The 12,406-nt window shown below is 41.8% G+C and overlaps 1 protein-coding gene across 2 annotated transcripts in view; it reads right to left on the reverse strand.

The window, feature by feature from the left end:
* RAPGEF5 (Rap guanine nucleotide exchange factor 5) overlaps positions 1-12,406 on the reverse strand; it is a 190,289-nt gene that overhangs the window by 146,162 nt on the left and 31,721 nt on the right. For both annotated transcript variants that reach the window (XM_087821202.1, XM_087821201.1), the window contains exons 2-4: positions 7,658-7,708; positions 5,847-5,953; positions 1,435-1,556 (exon numbers count right to left, since the gene is read on the reverse strand). In XM_087821202.1, the coding sequence (XP_087677328.1) occupies positions 1,435-1,556; positions 5,847-5,953; positions 7,658-7,708 (280 nt within the window). The remainder of the gene's footprint in view (positions 1-1,434; positions 1,557-5,846; positions 5,954-7,657; positions 7,709-12,406) is intronic.

A 12,406-nucleotide genomic window follows, 5' to 3' on the forward strand; every position in this document is an offset into this window, starting at 1 on the left:
TCAGAGTATATTATTTAGAGAGTCATAAGCCAAATACTAAACTGAAAGCACTACTGATTATTATTCACCAGAGGTAAGACAATAATTATAATTCTAAGTCCATTCGTGTTCACAATCCCAGTGAATTAAAAAGTATATACTGGCCAATCTATTTTTAGTACTTGAAGGTTTGACCAGCATCTTCACATACATTTTATCATTTTTCTGCTTTAGGGACAGTTGAAATCTACAGTAATTCAAAGACAGTGGGGAGAAATTTCTTCAGTGTCCCAAAGCAAGCTAATACATGTAATTACTTTAGCGGTACCCAAACACAACATGGTGGCGAGTGTTAGATCAGTGGTTCTCAACCAGGGTGACTGTGTGTCCCCCGCCCCCCACTGGGAACATCTGGCAATGTCTGGAGATATTTTTGGTTGTCGCAGCTAGGAGGTGCTATCGGCATCTGGTGGGTGGAAGAAAGAGATGCTACTACACATTCTATAAAGTACAGGACAGCCCCCTTCAACGAAGAACTATCTAACCCAAAATGCCAATGCTGCCAAGGTTAGTAAACACCATTTTAAAGGAATCAGAACTGGAGACTTTTCCAAAAAATATTAACACAAAATGTTTTGTTGAACCTTGCAAGCAAGCTGATAACATTGCTCAAAGGTACCTAACTGATTTTGTAAATAAGAGCATCAGGTGCCAGGTATTATTAACTCACTAAGATTATACCCACGTCCCCATCTGCACGACTCTTTCACAATGGGACCTGGGTATGCCTTTCTGACCTTACTATGCTCTGTGGCCCTCAATATTTATTACCTACAGGGAAAAAAGGGCTTCCCAGTGACCCACCAGCACCTGTGTGATAGAGCTAAATAAAAAATCAAATTGCTTTACTCCTCTCCTTCAATTCCCTGGGCTCAGCTAAGAAAAGAGATATCTACCATCTTTTTAGTTTCTAATTAACATCAATTTGTTCTTCTGTTTAAACAGCTAATTTTTATAGGTTGTATCTCTAACTGTTCATGATTACTTAGTCAATCAAAATGGCATACACATTCCACTCATAAAATCAGTTCCTGATGATAATTCTAAGTACAGCAAGATAAATCACACATTTAGGGCAACTAAAGACGTCACTGATTTTTAAAAAAATTGTGAGCAGCATTTTGAGTAGAGAAGGGAGTGGGTAAGCAAAAGATCTGTATAAGTAGAAGTCTATGAACCAGCAGGTACCTAATTATTTTTACAAATGGTGAGAGAGAAATAAAAATCAAACGATGACCTGTCACTTTTATTTATAAGAGCGAATGCAGAATTTACCTGCAAAAAACAATTTCCATTCAGATTGTAGCATCCTCTAGAAAATCAAGTGCATTTTGGTCTGGTAGCTTAATACAATTTTTGAAGGACTCCGTGCCTTCAAAAGCAGGTACTACTTACCTGATGACATAATCCCCATGTCCAGTAGGAGCTGCCAGACCCCGATGGCCATGGATCTGCACTGGACGAAAGGACAGTGTTCCAGCAGCCAGTCCACCAGTTCTGACCCAACACAGCTTCTCCTGGACAAAAAGAAAGCCACTCACATAAGACACCGTCTCCATTCATTGGCCAAAAAATTGATATTTAATACCATCCCTCTCGTGTGCTTGCTTTTTTAAACAAGTGACTCAAAATTAAATGCCATGTACCTTTCACTCATTCATCTTTCAGATTTCAGCTCAAATATCACTTCCTTAGAGAAAGTTGGAATCAAACCCTCTTCTACTTTTTCCTCAAGTCACCTACCATTTAATAATTATGCGTCTTTCTGAATGAATAGTATCTGCTTTCCTCACTTAAGAATAATTTTCAGGAGAACAAGGACAATGCATAACTCACTATTAAACTCCAACAACTAGGACAGTCCAGGTGCACAGTAAGTTCTCAAAATGCATAACTTTGAATAAATGAAAAAATAAATTTGGCAGTCCTTTATAGAAAGAAAATGTTTCTGCCTTGGTAAGACAAGTACCTCAAGTTGGTGGTGATAAACTTTGGTTCAACCACTTGTAGATTTTTATCTAGTCTCTTAACAAAATTTTTTAAAAATTGATTTTAGAGAGAGGGGAAGAGAGAAGGGGAGAGAAACATCGATTGACTGCCTCCTGCACGCCCCCTACTGGGCATCAAGGAGGCAACCCGGGCATGTGCTCTGATGGGGAATCGAACCAGCAACCTTCCAGTATTCAACCAACTGAGCCACACCGACCAGGGCTTATCTAGTTTCTTTAATAAGAACAAAATAATTCCAAGAAGGTTAGACAGAGTTGGGACCACAGTGCGTGGTATAAAATTTTGTTTGCTACTTTTAAATCCTACAGTCTGTCTCAAAGAACAATAAATTTGACTGTGAATCTTTTAAATTTAATATAATCTAAACAATCTAGCTAAGCAACCTAGATCATAAAGCCCATAAATCCAGATGTGCGCAAAGGATTCCACTAACCACACACACAAAATATTCTCTGTAATCTGTCTTAAAATATACAACTATATTCAAAGAATGTCCCAATCTTGGCATTACAAGAAGTATCTTCATGCCTACTTTTCCCTCTTCATGAGCCCGGGATGAAAAACCAAAAGAAGAAAACTTGCTGAAATATGAATTTTCATTTGCAGAAATTTCATTGAACACCATTCTCCCTTATGAGAAACTGTCACCAAAATGTTTTTTTAAAATGATGTATCGTGTAAATGGCCATGTTCATTCTGTATTTGGTATTTAAGGACCGAAAGATGTCAAAGACTTAGGAATACTTTATTTGTATTCCTAAAACAGAAAAATACGGCCTATCTCTTGTGATTGGCATAGGCACAAATGCCTAGAAATCACACAGTAACCAACAATATGAAGAAATGCCATGTGGTGCTACATTTTCCAAGGTAAAGAAAAAAATAAAGTAGTAAGTTTTTCTGCTGAGAGATTTGATCAAACATTCCGGCTTTTGATAACGCATCACTTTTTTTGGTCCAGCGTCACTGTTTGTAAGATGCTCAAAGGCAATTAAGGCCACATCAGACGTGTTTAATTGCAGGTTAGCATTAAGACGTGAAAAAGATTAACAGTCAAATAAATGGATGTGTTTTTTAAACAAAAGGAGAAAACAGATCACAACAAAACAGGCAATTAGACCAATATTAATTTCTAATTCACAGGACACCTTTCATGTTAAAGGCTCCAAGTGTTAATTAATGCCTCAGCACCTCTGTCAATTAGCCGCATCTTCGCACTAATTGCTCGTAGCACAGTCGTCACATGGCGGAAACACTGTATCGTTTTTAATCATCTTCAGAAAATGCAGCTCCTTGGCCTCCGCTGCGGAGTATGAGAGAACGCAACGGAACATTTACTCAATAAACTAAACCGCTGCACTGCACAAGGGGGCTCGACGGACGTGTGCATGCTTGTTCGCAGGTGGGGGCGAAATGTCTCAGCAGGGGCTCCTCAAAATCGTGGTCAGGCGTTACCCGGAGAGCCTGTTACCCTGCGGGCTCCCAGGCAGGGTGGCCGGCTGCGACCAGAGTCCTCAGTCCTAGCCGGCTCCCCGCGATGCTGGCGACCACAAAGTCTACCTTGTCGCCGGGTGGGGGCCTCCCTGTTTGGGGGGCAGGGCTGAGGTGAGCTGCCCGGCCAGGCGTGGCTCAGCAGTCGAGCATCGACCTAAGATCCAGGCGATCGGGGTTCGATTCCCGGTCAGGGAACATGCCCAGGTTGCGGGCTTGATCCCCAGGCGGGGGCCTGCAGGAGGCAGCCGATCAATGACTCTCATCATTGACATTTCTATCTCTCTCTCTCTCTCCTTCCTTCTCTCTGAAATCAATAAAGATATATTAAAAAGTTAAAAAATAATAATGAGGTGAGCTGCCTCGGCATTGAACTCATCCGCCCCTGGCTTCCGAGCAGGCCCGCCACAGTCCAGTTAAAATACCTAAATCCCCAGGATTCAGGGGAGAGCAGTGAGGAGGAAACCCAACGGACGTGGTTGAAAGGGGCGATCTGACTACCGAGAGAGTTCTCCCTCCTGGTGTGTTTTCAGTCTCGAGCTGAATCCAGAAACTGCCCCAAGGGCCTGTGGCTCTAACCATAGCAGTGGGCTGGGTGGGACAGGACCACTGCGCTACAGGGGATCGGCCACAAGGCCGACGTGATAACAAAACATCATTTAAACAATCTCAGTTGAACATCTCTCAGCTTCCTTCTGCCTCTGGTTACATTTTTAGCAATAAATTCACGGTAGTGCGGACATAACTTAATCTTGATATAAATGCGGTGACAGTGTTCAGAGCTCAGTTTTGAAGGTAATTCTCATGTGGTACACGGGGAACACGTTACGTTAATTCCCCATCCGACGAATGAAAGTGATCTGTTCTGGGCCATCACATTAGCACTTTGTCTTTATACCCACAACATGAATCAGTCCTTAGATTTTAAACAAAGGAGGTTCTGGCCTGACCATTGGGAATGTGAAATAGCAAAACACATGCTCTCCCCCCATTCTGTTCCCATCAGTATGTTCTAACTTTTCCATGAACCCAAGTAATGTACATCTAATTCTTTTTTCAATCTATATCCATAGAGATCACATAAAGAAGCAAAAGAGAACAATGGCAGGCATTACACACGGCCTTATGTGGTAGCTCAAACGCATCCTAGGAGCCCTGGCTGGGTAGATCAGTTGGCTGGAGTGTTGTCCTGATACGCCAAGGTTGCGGGTTCAATCCCCGGTCAGGGCACATATAAGAATCAACCAACGAATGCATAAATCAGTGGAACAACAAATCAATGTCTCTCTCTCCCTCTCTCTCTCTCAAATCAATCAATAAAAAAGAAAATTAAAAAAAAAGAATCCTGTGAACTTGCTCACAAGCAAATACAGTTTTTGCTTAAAAAAAAAGAAAAAAAAATCAGACATGTCTAAGTTTAGTTAAAGAAACAACCTTTTATTCTGGAAATCCTTCCTACTTTTTGTTGCTGTTACTTATCCTAAGTATTCTTCCTGTGCTTTATAGTATTATAATCTCATTTCCGTAAGAAGGAATAATGGTAATGAATGATAGCCGCTTTTTCTCTTTCTTTTCTCTTTGTAGTTTTATTTTGGTGTTGCTTGGTGTGGTTTAATACCTTTACTTAAAAGTAAAAATAATAAAAATATGGGAAAATAATTTTTAAAACTTTTGCTTTTTCTTTAAACTCCAGAAAATGAAACCATGTGCTCCAAACCTTCTGAGTGACCACTCTCTTGGCCCAGCTGTACTTTAAAGCTGGCCACCAACCCGCCCACTTACTCCAATGCCTCTGCCCTTATCCACCAACCAAGGCAGAGAAATGCCATCCTAGGCCAACCTACCCTTCCCCCTCTTCCTAGCACCCAAGAAGGATGCTCACCCTCACCTCGCCAGCTGAGCACGAGCTCTCTCAGTCCATGGCCCTCCAGAGAATCCTCTCATAGTCTCCTAAGGTCCCTGAAGGGGGAACCCCTATTTATGGGTGTCCCAGTGCAGCACATGCCCAATAAAATTATTATAAAATGTCCCATCTCAGAGAAAGCAGAGGCTCTCTCAGGAACCCATCCACACCAGGGGGTGCCAGACCCTAGCTTCAGAACCAGGAGTCCAACTGTCAACAAACACTTAGCTATGTTTAAAGAGGAGATAAGTCACCACCACTAACCCAAAAGGACACTTCAGACAAACTGATCAACCCCTCCTGCTACTGATACAGCCTGTCTCTCCGTGATCAAGGTTAAGATTTTAACACATTTTTTTTTCACAAGGAGAATTTATGACAGGGTGTTAGAAAACTGTGTTACCTGTAAAATCCCTTGAGGTTCACTCTGTCCTTTATCAGGTCAGCTGCCTGAACGATGATAATATTCCTCAATGCTCTTCCTGCACAAGAGGAATTCTCCCCATAAATCTAAATGGAAAAAGCAAACATTTGCTATAAGTTTAGAAAAATCATGCAGTAATTTGTGAGACTACTAAATATAAAAAAACATGACCAAATCCATAAGCTGAAGACACTTATGTAGCTACAAACACAATTACCTATTTTATTTTACTTTTACTATTGGTTCATTTATGCTCTAAAGCTATAATAGCTATTTTCCATATGCTAAACTGCTTTAACCATAATTATAAGTAATCTTTTTTACACAAGTTTTTAGTGTAAAATATCCACTGGTTTTAAATACATAGTGTTTCTATCAATCTGGCAAATCAAAGAATATTTTTATTATGCATTAACTCTGCCATATTCGTAACACATCCATATAAAGGTCCAGGGAGATGGGAAACTGACTTTTCCCTCTCTGGTGAACATCTTGCACCATGACACAGTTTGATACCAGGCTTCTGCCTGGTTAGCTTTTAAGCTTTGTTCAGCTGCTGAGAGTTCAGAGTTAATTCCAAGAATCCTGGTTTCATCTACTTCGCGATTCCATCTAGCAGATAAAAATTTCATTTAACTTCGTTTTTTAATCTTCTTATTTGCCCCTCTGAGTCTCTGAGTCTTGGAGGAGGAAGGTATTCCTTAGATCCAGAGAGGTTTATGTCCCCTAATACGACCTCCTTTATCCATAGCTGGCACCTCCCTCGCAAGTGCACTGCGCTGCACAGGCAAAGGAGCTAAATGACAATGAACTGTCTTCATACGTAAAGGCTCACGAGAGTGAATCGATATAGGGGGTATGTGTTCATATCTGTTCACTCGTTTCTTGGTGAACTCTTTTTGCACCTACAAAATTTTGCCCCTATAAAATATATATCTTCTCTCCAAGCAAACAAATGGATAATATGTTGATTATAACTTGACAGGGAAGGATTCAACTTCATCCTTATACTTCTTTAATTTTTCTGTTATCACCTTCTAAACACAACTTTATGAGAAAGTGAGGACAGGGAATGATTTATTTTTAACGTGTTAAACTTAACAAAACTATGAACAAGCTAGAAAGCAGAAACTATGGCCCTAAGAGACGCATAAGTCAGCTGACACTTGACTAGGCCTGACGTGATACCAATATGCAGTCACTCAGTCATTCGGAAAAACAGTTAATGAGCAACATTAGGTATCAGGCCTCAGTCTAGATGCTGGGGATACAATAATGGAACGAGGCCAAAAAGGGCCCTGTCCTCACAAAGCTCATGATCTCCTGCTGTTTTAAAAAGGCAACTCTTTGTTGCCTGATTCTTTAACACAACACGGTAAAGAAGGCATCCTCATCATTTCTCACCAGTTAGCATACAGTGATATTCTAGTATTAGATAAATATAAATGTAAATGTAAATATAAATATAAATAATCCCCTTGCCGGTTTTCAGTGTAAAATATCCACTATTTAAAAAAATACAGTGTTTCTATACAGGAAATTGAAAATATTTATATGATGGATTAACTCTGCTACACTGATAATGTATTCATGTGAAGGACTTGGAAGAGGGTCCTTTCTATCTAGTGAACATCTTGAATATGACACAATGATCAGGACATCTCATTTCACTTTGGCTGTGTCATCCCCAGGTGAAGGAGCAAAGGGGACAGCTATAACTAGAGAATTTTAACATCAGGATCTGTGAATCGCTATTTCAGAAAATACAGTAAGAGAGAAAAGAGTCATACCTGGGAAGAAGTATGTTCCAGGTATGGATTGGAAATTCTTCTCGGGAGAGCCTATTTTAAAAGAAAAGGGGGGGAGGAATTAGAACCAAATAGAAATCACTGTACCATAAGAGTACAATTTACACAACAGCAGAAGTCCCAGTAGTTGTCCATGCCAAGAGATGAGCTTAAATCTCAAGTCACAGAACACTAACGTTTTTACTCTCACTCGGTGTAAATACCTGGTCAACATTCACTCCAACGGGGCAGGAATATACCATGTGAATGACTCCCAATCTGCAAAGTATAAATTTAAGTGCTACAGAAAGACTGGGATGTCTTTGCCTTGCACTTCTCCCTGGCTTCTTGACTCTTCAAGGTGTACTGACTAGAAGAATCTGCCACTCACACACCACCTCTGCACCCCCATTCTCTGTTAGAAAGCCCTCAGTCTTCCCCGATACGTTCCTGAATCCCACCAGACTCAAGTCCAGGTTTGTGCAGGAGCCTCCCAGGCGAAGCTCCTCCGACCCACCCCAGTCCAGCAGGGTTTGTCGCCTTTGGAGCTCTTTGCGTTTTCAGCTGTTCCTACGGCAGCTCCTGGGTGCTCTCACTGTCGGCTGTCTTGCTGCGGGTGCATTGCCCCAGCTAATCCATAAGCTCCTGGAGACAGTATCGGCAGCTTATACAACTTTGCTTTCGCGGCACCCAGCACAGCAACGTTCATCTTTCTGTTCACTTACTTGTAGATATTTGTATCTCTGTATCAACTCAGCAATATAGGAGCTAATTTTTCCAGCCTAACAATCCAGTAGGCAGCACAATCACCCGCATATGCTTAAGCACAGTGGAAAATTGTTATTTCCCGTTGTAGTATAGGAAAAAGAACAGAGGACCTAACATTGACTGAGATTTCAACCCATGTTTTAAAAGCTCCTGACACCTCTATTCCTAAGCTTGCTTTTCAGGTCCCACAATTTTTAGTCTGTTGCCTCCACTTCTTAGAATTTGCTAAATTTACAAAACATACCCTGCCGATCATGGCTTCGAGCATCTGAACCTTCTACCAAAATTCAAAGTAAGACAGAATTCCCATTCCGCCTCTTGCCCACTCCACATGCCTCCCATCCTACTTATCTTCTAATTAAACTAAAATAGATATATAGACCCTTTATCCAAAAATGCCAATTGTTACGCTCTGCTGAAGATTTGCAGTGGCTTCCAAGAAAATGAAATTAATAAGGTACACGGGCCATTCTTAATTCCCATGTATTAAAACAAAATATCCACCTACCCCTTCTGGTCTATCTATACACACTCCCAAATGGCTCTTCCTAGGCCTTCTGTCATCCCAGCCTTGGCAATGTATTCACTTATTGAAATACTGAACAATTTAAAATTTGCATATGCACCAGATTTATAATTTGAAGATGAATCATCATGACAAGTGAATTTTTTCCCCTCAACAGAGGGACTTTTAAATATCAATATGGCAGGCCAGAACTGACAATCTTTATTACTCATCTAATTGCCTGAATCGCTCAGAAAAGCAAATACTTTCTATGATCCAGTTTAAAAGACAGCGTTTAGGTAGAAACAAGTTCTAAAGAACCAGGCAGGGGCCCTTTCACAAAAGAAAGCAAACCACTTCCTTTCTCTGCGCTGCCAACTTAAACCTGGCTGTTTCAACACTAGTCTTACACTCGCACAATTCCGCTTCTCAAAAACTTCCCCCCTGGATGGCTCGTTTGAAAAGATTGGTAAGGTGAGTAAATAAAGCGATGGGATTCTTCCAGGCTGACTAGATAACAGGGGGAGATAAGCCCCTGGCCCGCGGGGACCCGAGAGCAGCATAAGGCCTGCCTTTCACAGGACACAAAGCCTGGGTCTGCTCGGAACCGCTGCGAAGCCCTCTCCTAGCTGGGCCTGAGCTTTGTTTCATCCACGCTCCAAGGCGCAGCTCAGACTCGGCCTAGCTCCCGAGCCACAGGGCTCTCTGTAGAACTTCGTAGAGTACTGATTTGTTAAACTTAAAATAACTGCCCTAAGTATGTATTTTTTTTAGAGGTCACTCTATGTAAGTTGTTGAAAGAATAATAAGTGCTGAAGACTTGAGGAAAGAACAGGGAGGAACAGTCCATCCGTTCCTCATTCAAATCAGGTACCGGAAAGGGCTGTGGGGTAATTTCATCAGGGGGCAGCATGCGCCAGCTTCCAGGAACCCGAGACCCCCTGCTCTAAGTCACCTCACAAATGCCCTCCGCATCCACCCGCAGGAGGGGCCTGCAAAGGCGCCCCCCCTCCTCTTCAAGGTGCTTCCTCTAATCACAAGCGCTCAGCTCTTCTCTTGCCGCCTTTGAATCCCTTGGTTTTACTTCTCTCAGGATTCAAGGGGTTCATCTAATCACTCCTCCGAAAACTAACTTCCACTCATTTCACAAGCATCACGAAGCCCCTCCTGAGCTCCTCTCCAGGCACTGTGGGAACTTCCACAGACACACATGGGAGCAAGATGCCTGCCCATCCCTAATGCAGCGATCACTTAGGAGAAGACACGGGGTCTAAAGAACACTTTAAGCCCACGAGTTCTCTGTCTGGATCCCGATTTCCTATCAATTTACTCTATAATCTTGGACAGCTGGTCGAATCGATGCAGGTGTCCAGTTTTAAATGGCTCTCACCATCACACCTCATAAACACAATACCCAGGCAAGATAATTTCCAATTTCCTAGAATTATTTATGTTAGATGCAATGATTCTTTCATGAAAGACATACGTACACCGTAGAGAGAAGACTGCTAACAATACAAATAAAATTAGATTGTAATTCAAATTTATTTTTTCTTCTTTCCATTTTAATAAACCATGACAAAGGATTCCCTAAACGATTCTAGGCAAACCTCATATTTTAAACATGTGTGAGAAAATTACAACCCTTTAATATTCACAAATGAACTTCCAGAAAAAAAATAACAGCATAACTCAAGAGGATAATTGGTTAGCAATCATATATTACCTTCATGGTTTTTTAGTTAGGTATCCACTAAAGTTAAGCTATAATAGCCTGTGAGGCTGGGTCTGAACCAAGGATGAAATTCATTCCAGTCACTAAAATTATCTTGATAAACTATACGATAGACTTAAGGCACATTTTTTATCAGCTCTTAAAGGACATGTCTTAATACTCTCCTTGGACTGAGTTAAAGAACTTGGGCTACCTAAGGGGAAAAGAAAGGCTGAACCAGTTTAATCCCCACAGCAGTGCGACCTGCTCTATCACAAACACAAAGCTTACTGATAACTTGAGAATTCAGTTCATGACACAACTTTCTATCACCTCCAGCCACTGTCCTGTCCCTATTCTGGGTGATCAAGTAGAATATGACGATGTTAAGGTAGAACAAGTATAATTAGATTTCTCACAATCCTATGAAGCCAAAAAGCTCCGTAAGTAACTGCAGGACACACATGTTAAGAGATCGTGGACTAAAACAGTAAAAGGTGTGATCTAGTAGGCTCTCCAGTAGAATACTAAGTCTGTGGGTCCTATTTAAGCCCGAGGATACACTGACATCTCAATCAAAGCTTGATCAAGCTTAAAATGACAGAATCCCAGGCAGTGTGTCGGCTTGAGAATTACACGGTCATCACAAGTTAAGCACAGTGCAGTCTGGAGACATGAGCCAGCTGGTGAAATGGAAGGGCAGGGCAGTTCACCACGACTCCCCTCCTGCAGGCTCCGGTCACGATTCAGGCCCACAACCATTTCCCCAAGGAAGGTGCTCCCAGCGGCCAGTCACAGCCACAAAGGCCCTTCGTAATACTATCTTCTCAACGTAGCCTGGCCACATTAAAGTCCACGATGTTCTTAAGATTACATTTTTCTCTTGCTCTATGACATGTAGAATGAAAGGGAAGGTGGCAGAAATGCTTACTGAGCATTTCCCTTGTCTTATGCACCTTCTCGTATTAGAAATTGTACCCACCTATTTATATTTTTACAGACAAGAGGCCTGAGGGTGAGAGAAATTAAGAAATTTACTTAAGGTCCCAGAGCTAGAAAGTAAGAGAGCCAGAAATAAAACAAAAGTGACGGATTCCAAAGCCACCACTCTCCTGTAACATGCTGCATGTCATTAAATAATAAATAATTGCCCTGGCCAGTGTGGCTCACTTGGTTGTCCTGTACACGGAAGGACTGCGGGTTCAATTCCAGGTCAGGGCACATACCTAGGTTGTGGGTTCCATCGCAGGTCAGGGCGAGTGCAGAAAGTAACCCACTGATGTTCTCTCTCACATCAATGTTTCTCTCTCTCTCCCTCTCTCCCCCTCGCTCAAAAATCAGTAAGCATATCCTCGGGTGAGGATTTGAGTTTCTAGTATGTGCTAGAAGTTGTGCTAAATATTTTACATGCAACATAGCACTTAATCCTTGAAAAACTGTGAGATGGGTACTATTATTAATCCCGTTTGCAGATAACAAAACCAGACTTAAAGAGGTTAAGCAATTCACCGAGTTTGCGCCTTAAGCCTATCTTTAGCTACCACCCCATATATGTGTCTTCTGAGTTAGAATGTGGTGACTTAAGAGGAATGTGACAGACGAGGGCATCTAACTGCAAGAAGGAGTCATAAGTAGCATCCACTACATCCAGCGGTTCTCAACCCTGGATATGAATTAAGCCACATGGGGAACTAAACAAATAAACTAAACAGGCGGTTGGGTCTCGCCCCAGACCCACAGAATTAGAGCCTCTAGGAGCGGCACC

This window comes from Miniopterus natalensis, chromosome 10 (genome assembly GCF_054644295.1).
Source record: "Miniopterus natalensis isolate mMinNat1 chromosome 10, mMinNat1.hap1, whole genome shotgun sequence".
In the NCBI taxonomy this organism is placed as follows: Eukaryota; Metazoa; Chordata; class Mammalia; order Chiroptera; family Miniopteridae; genus Miniopterus; species Miniopterus natalensis.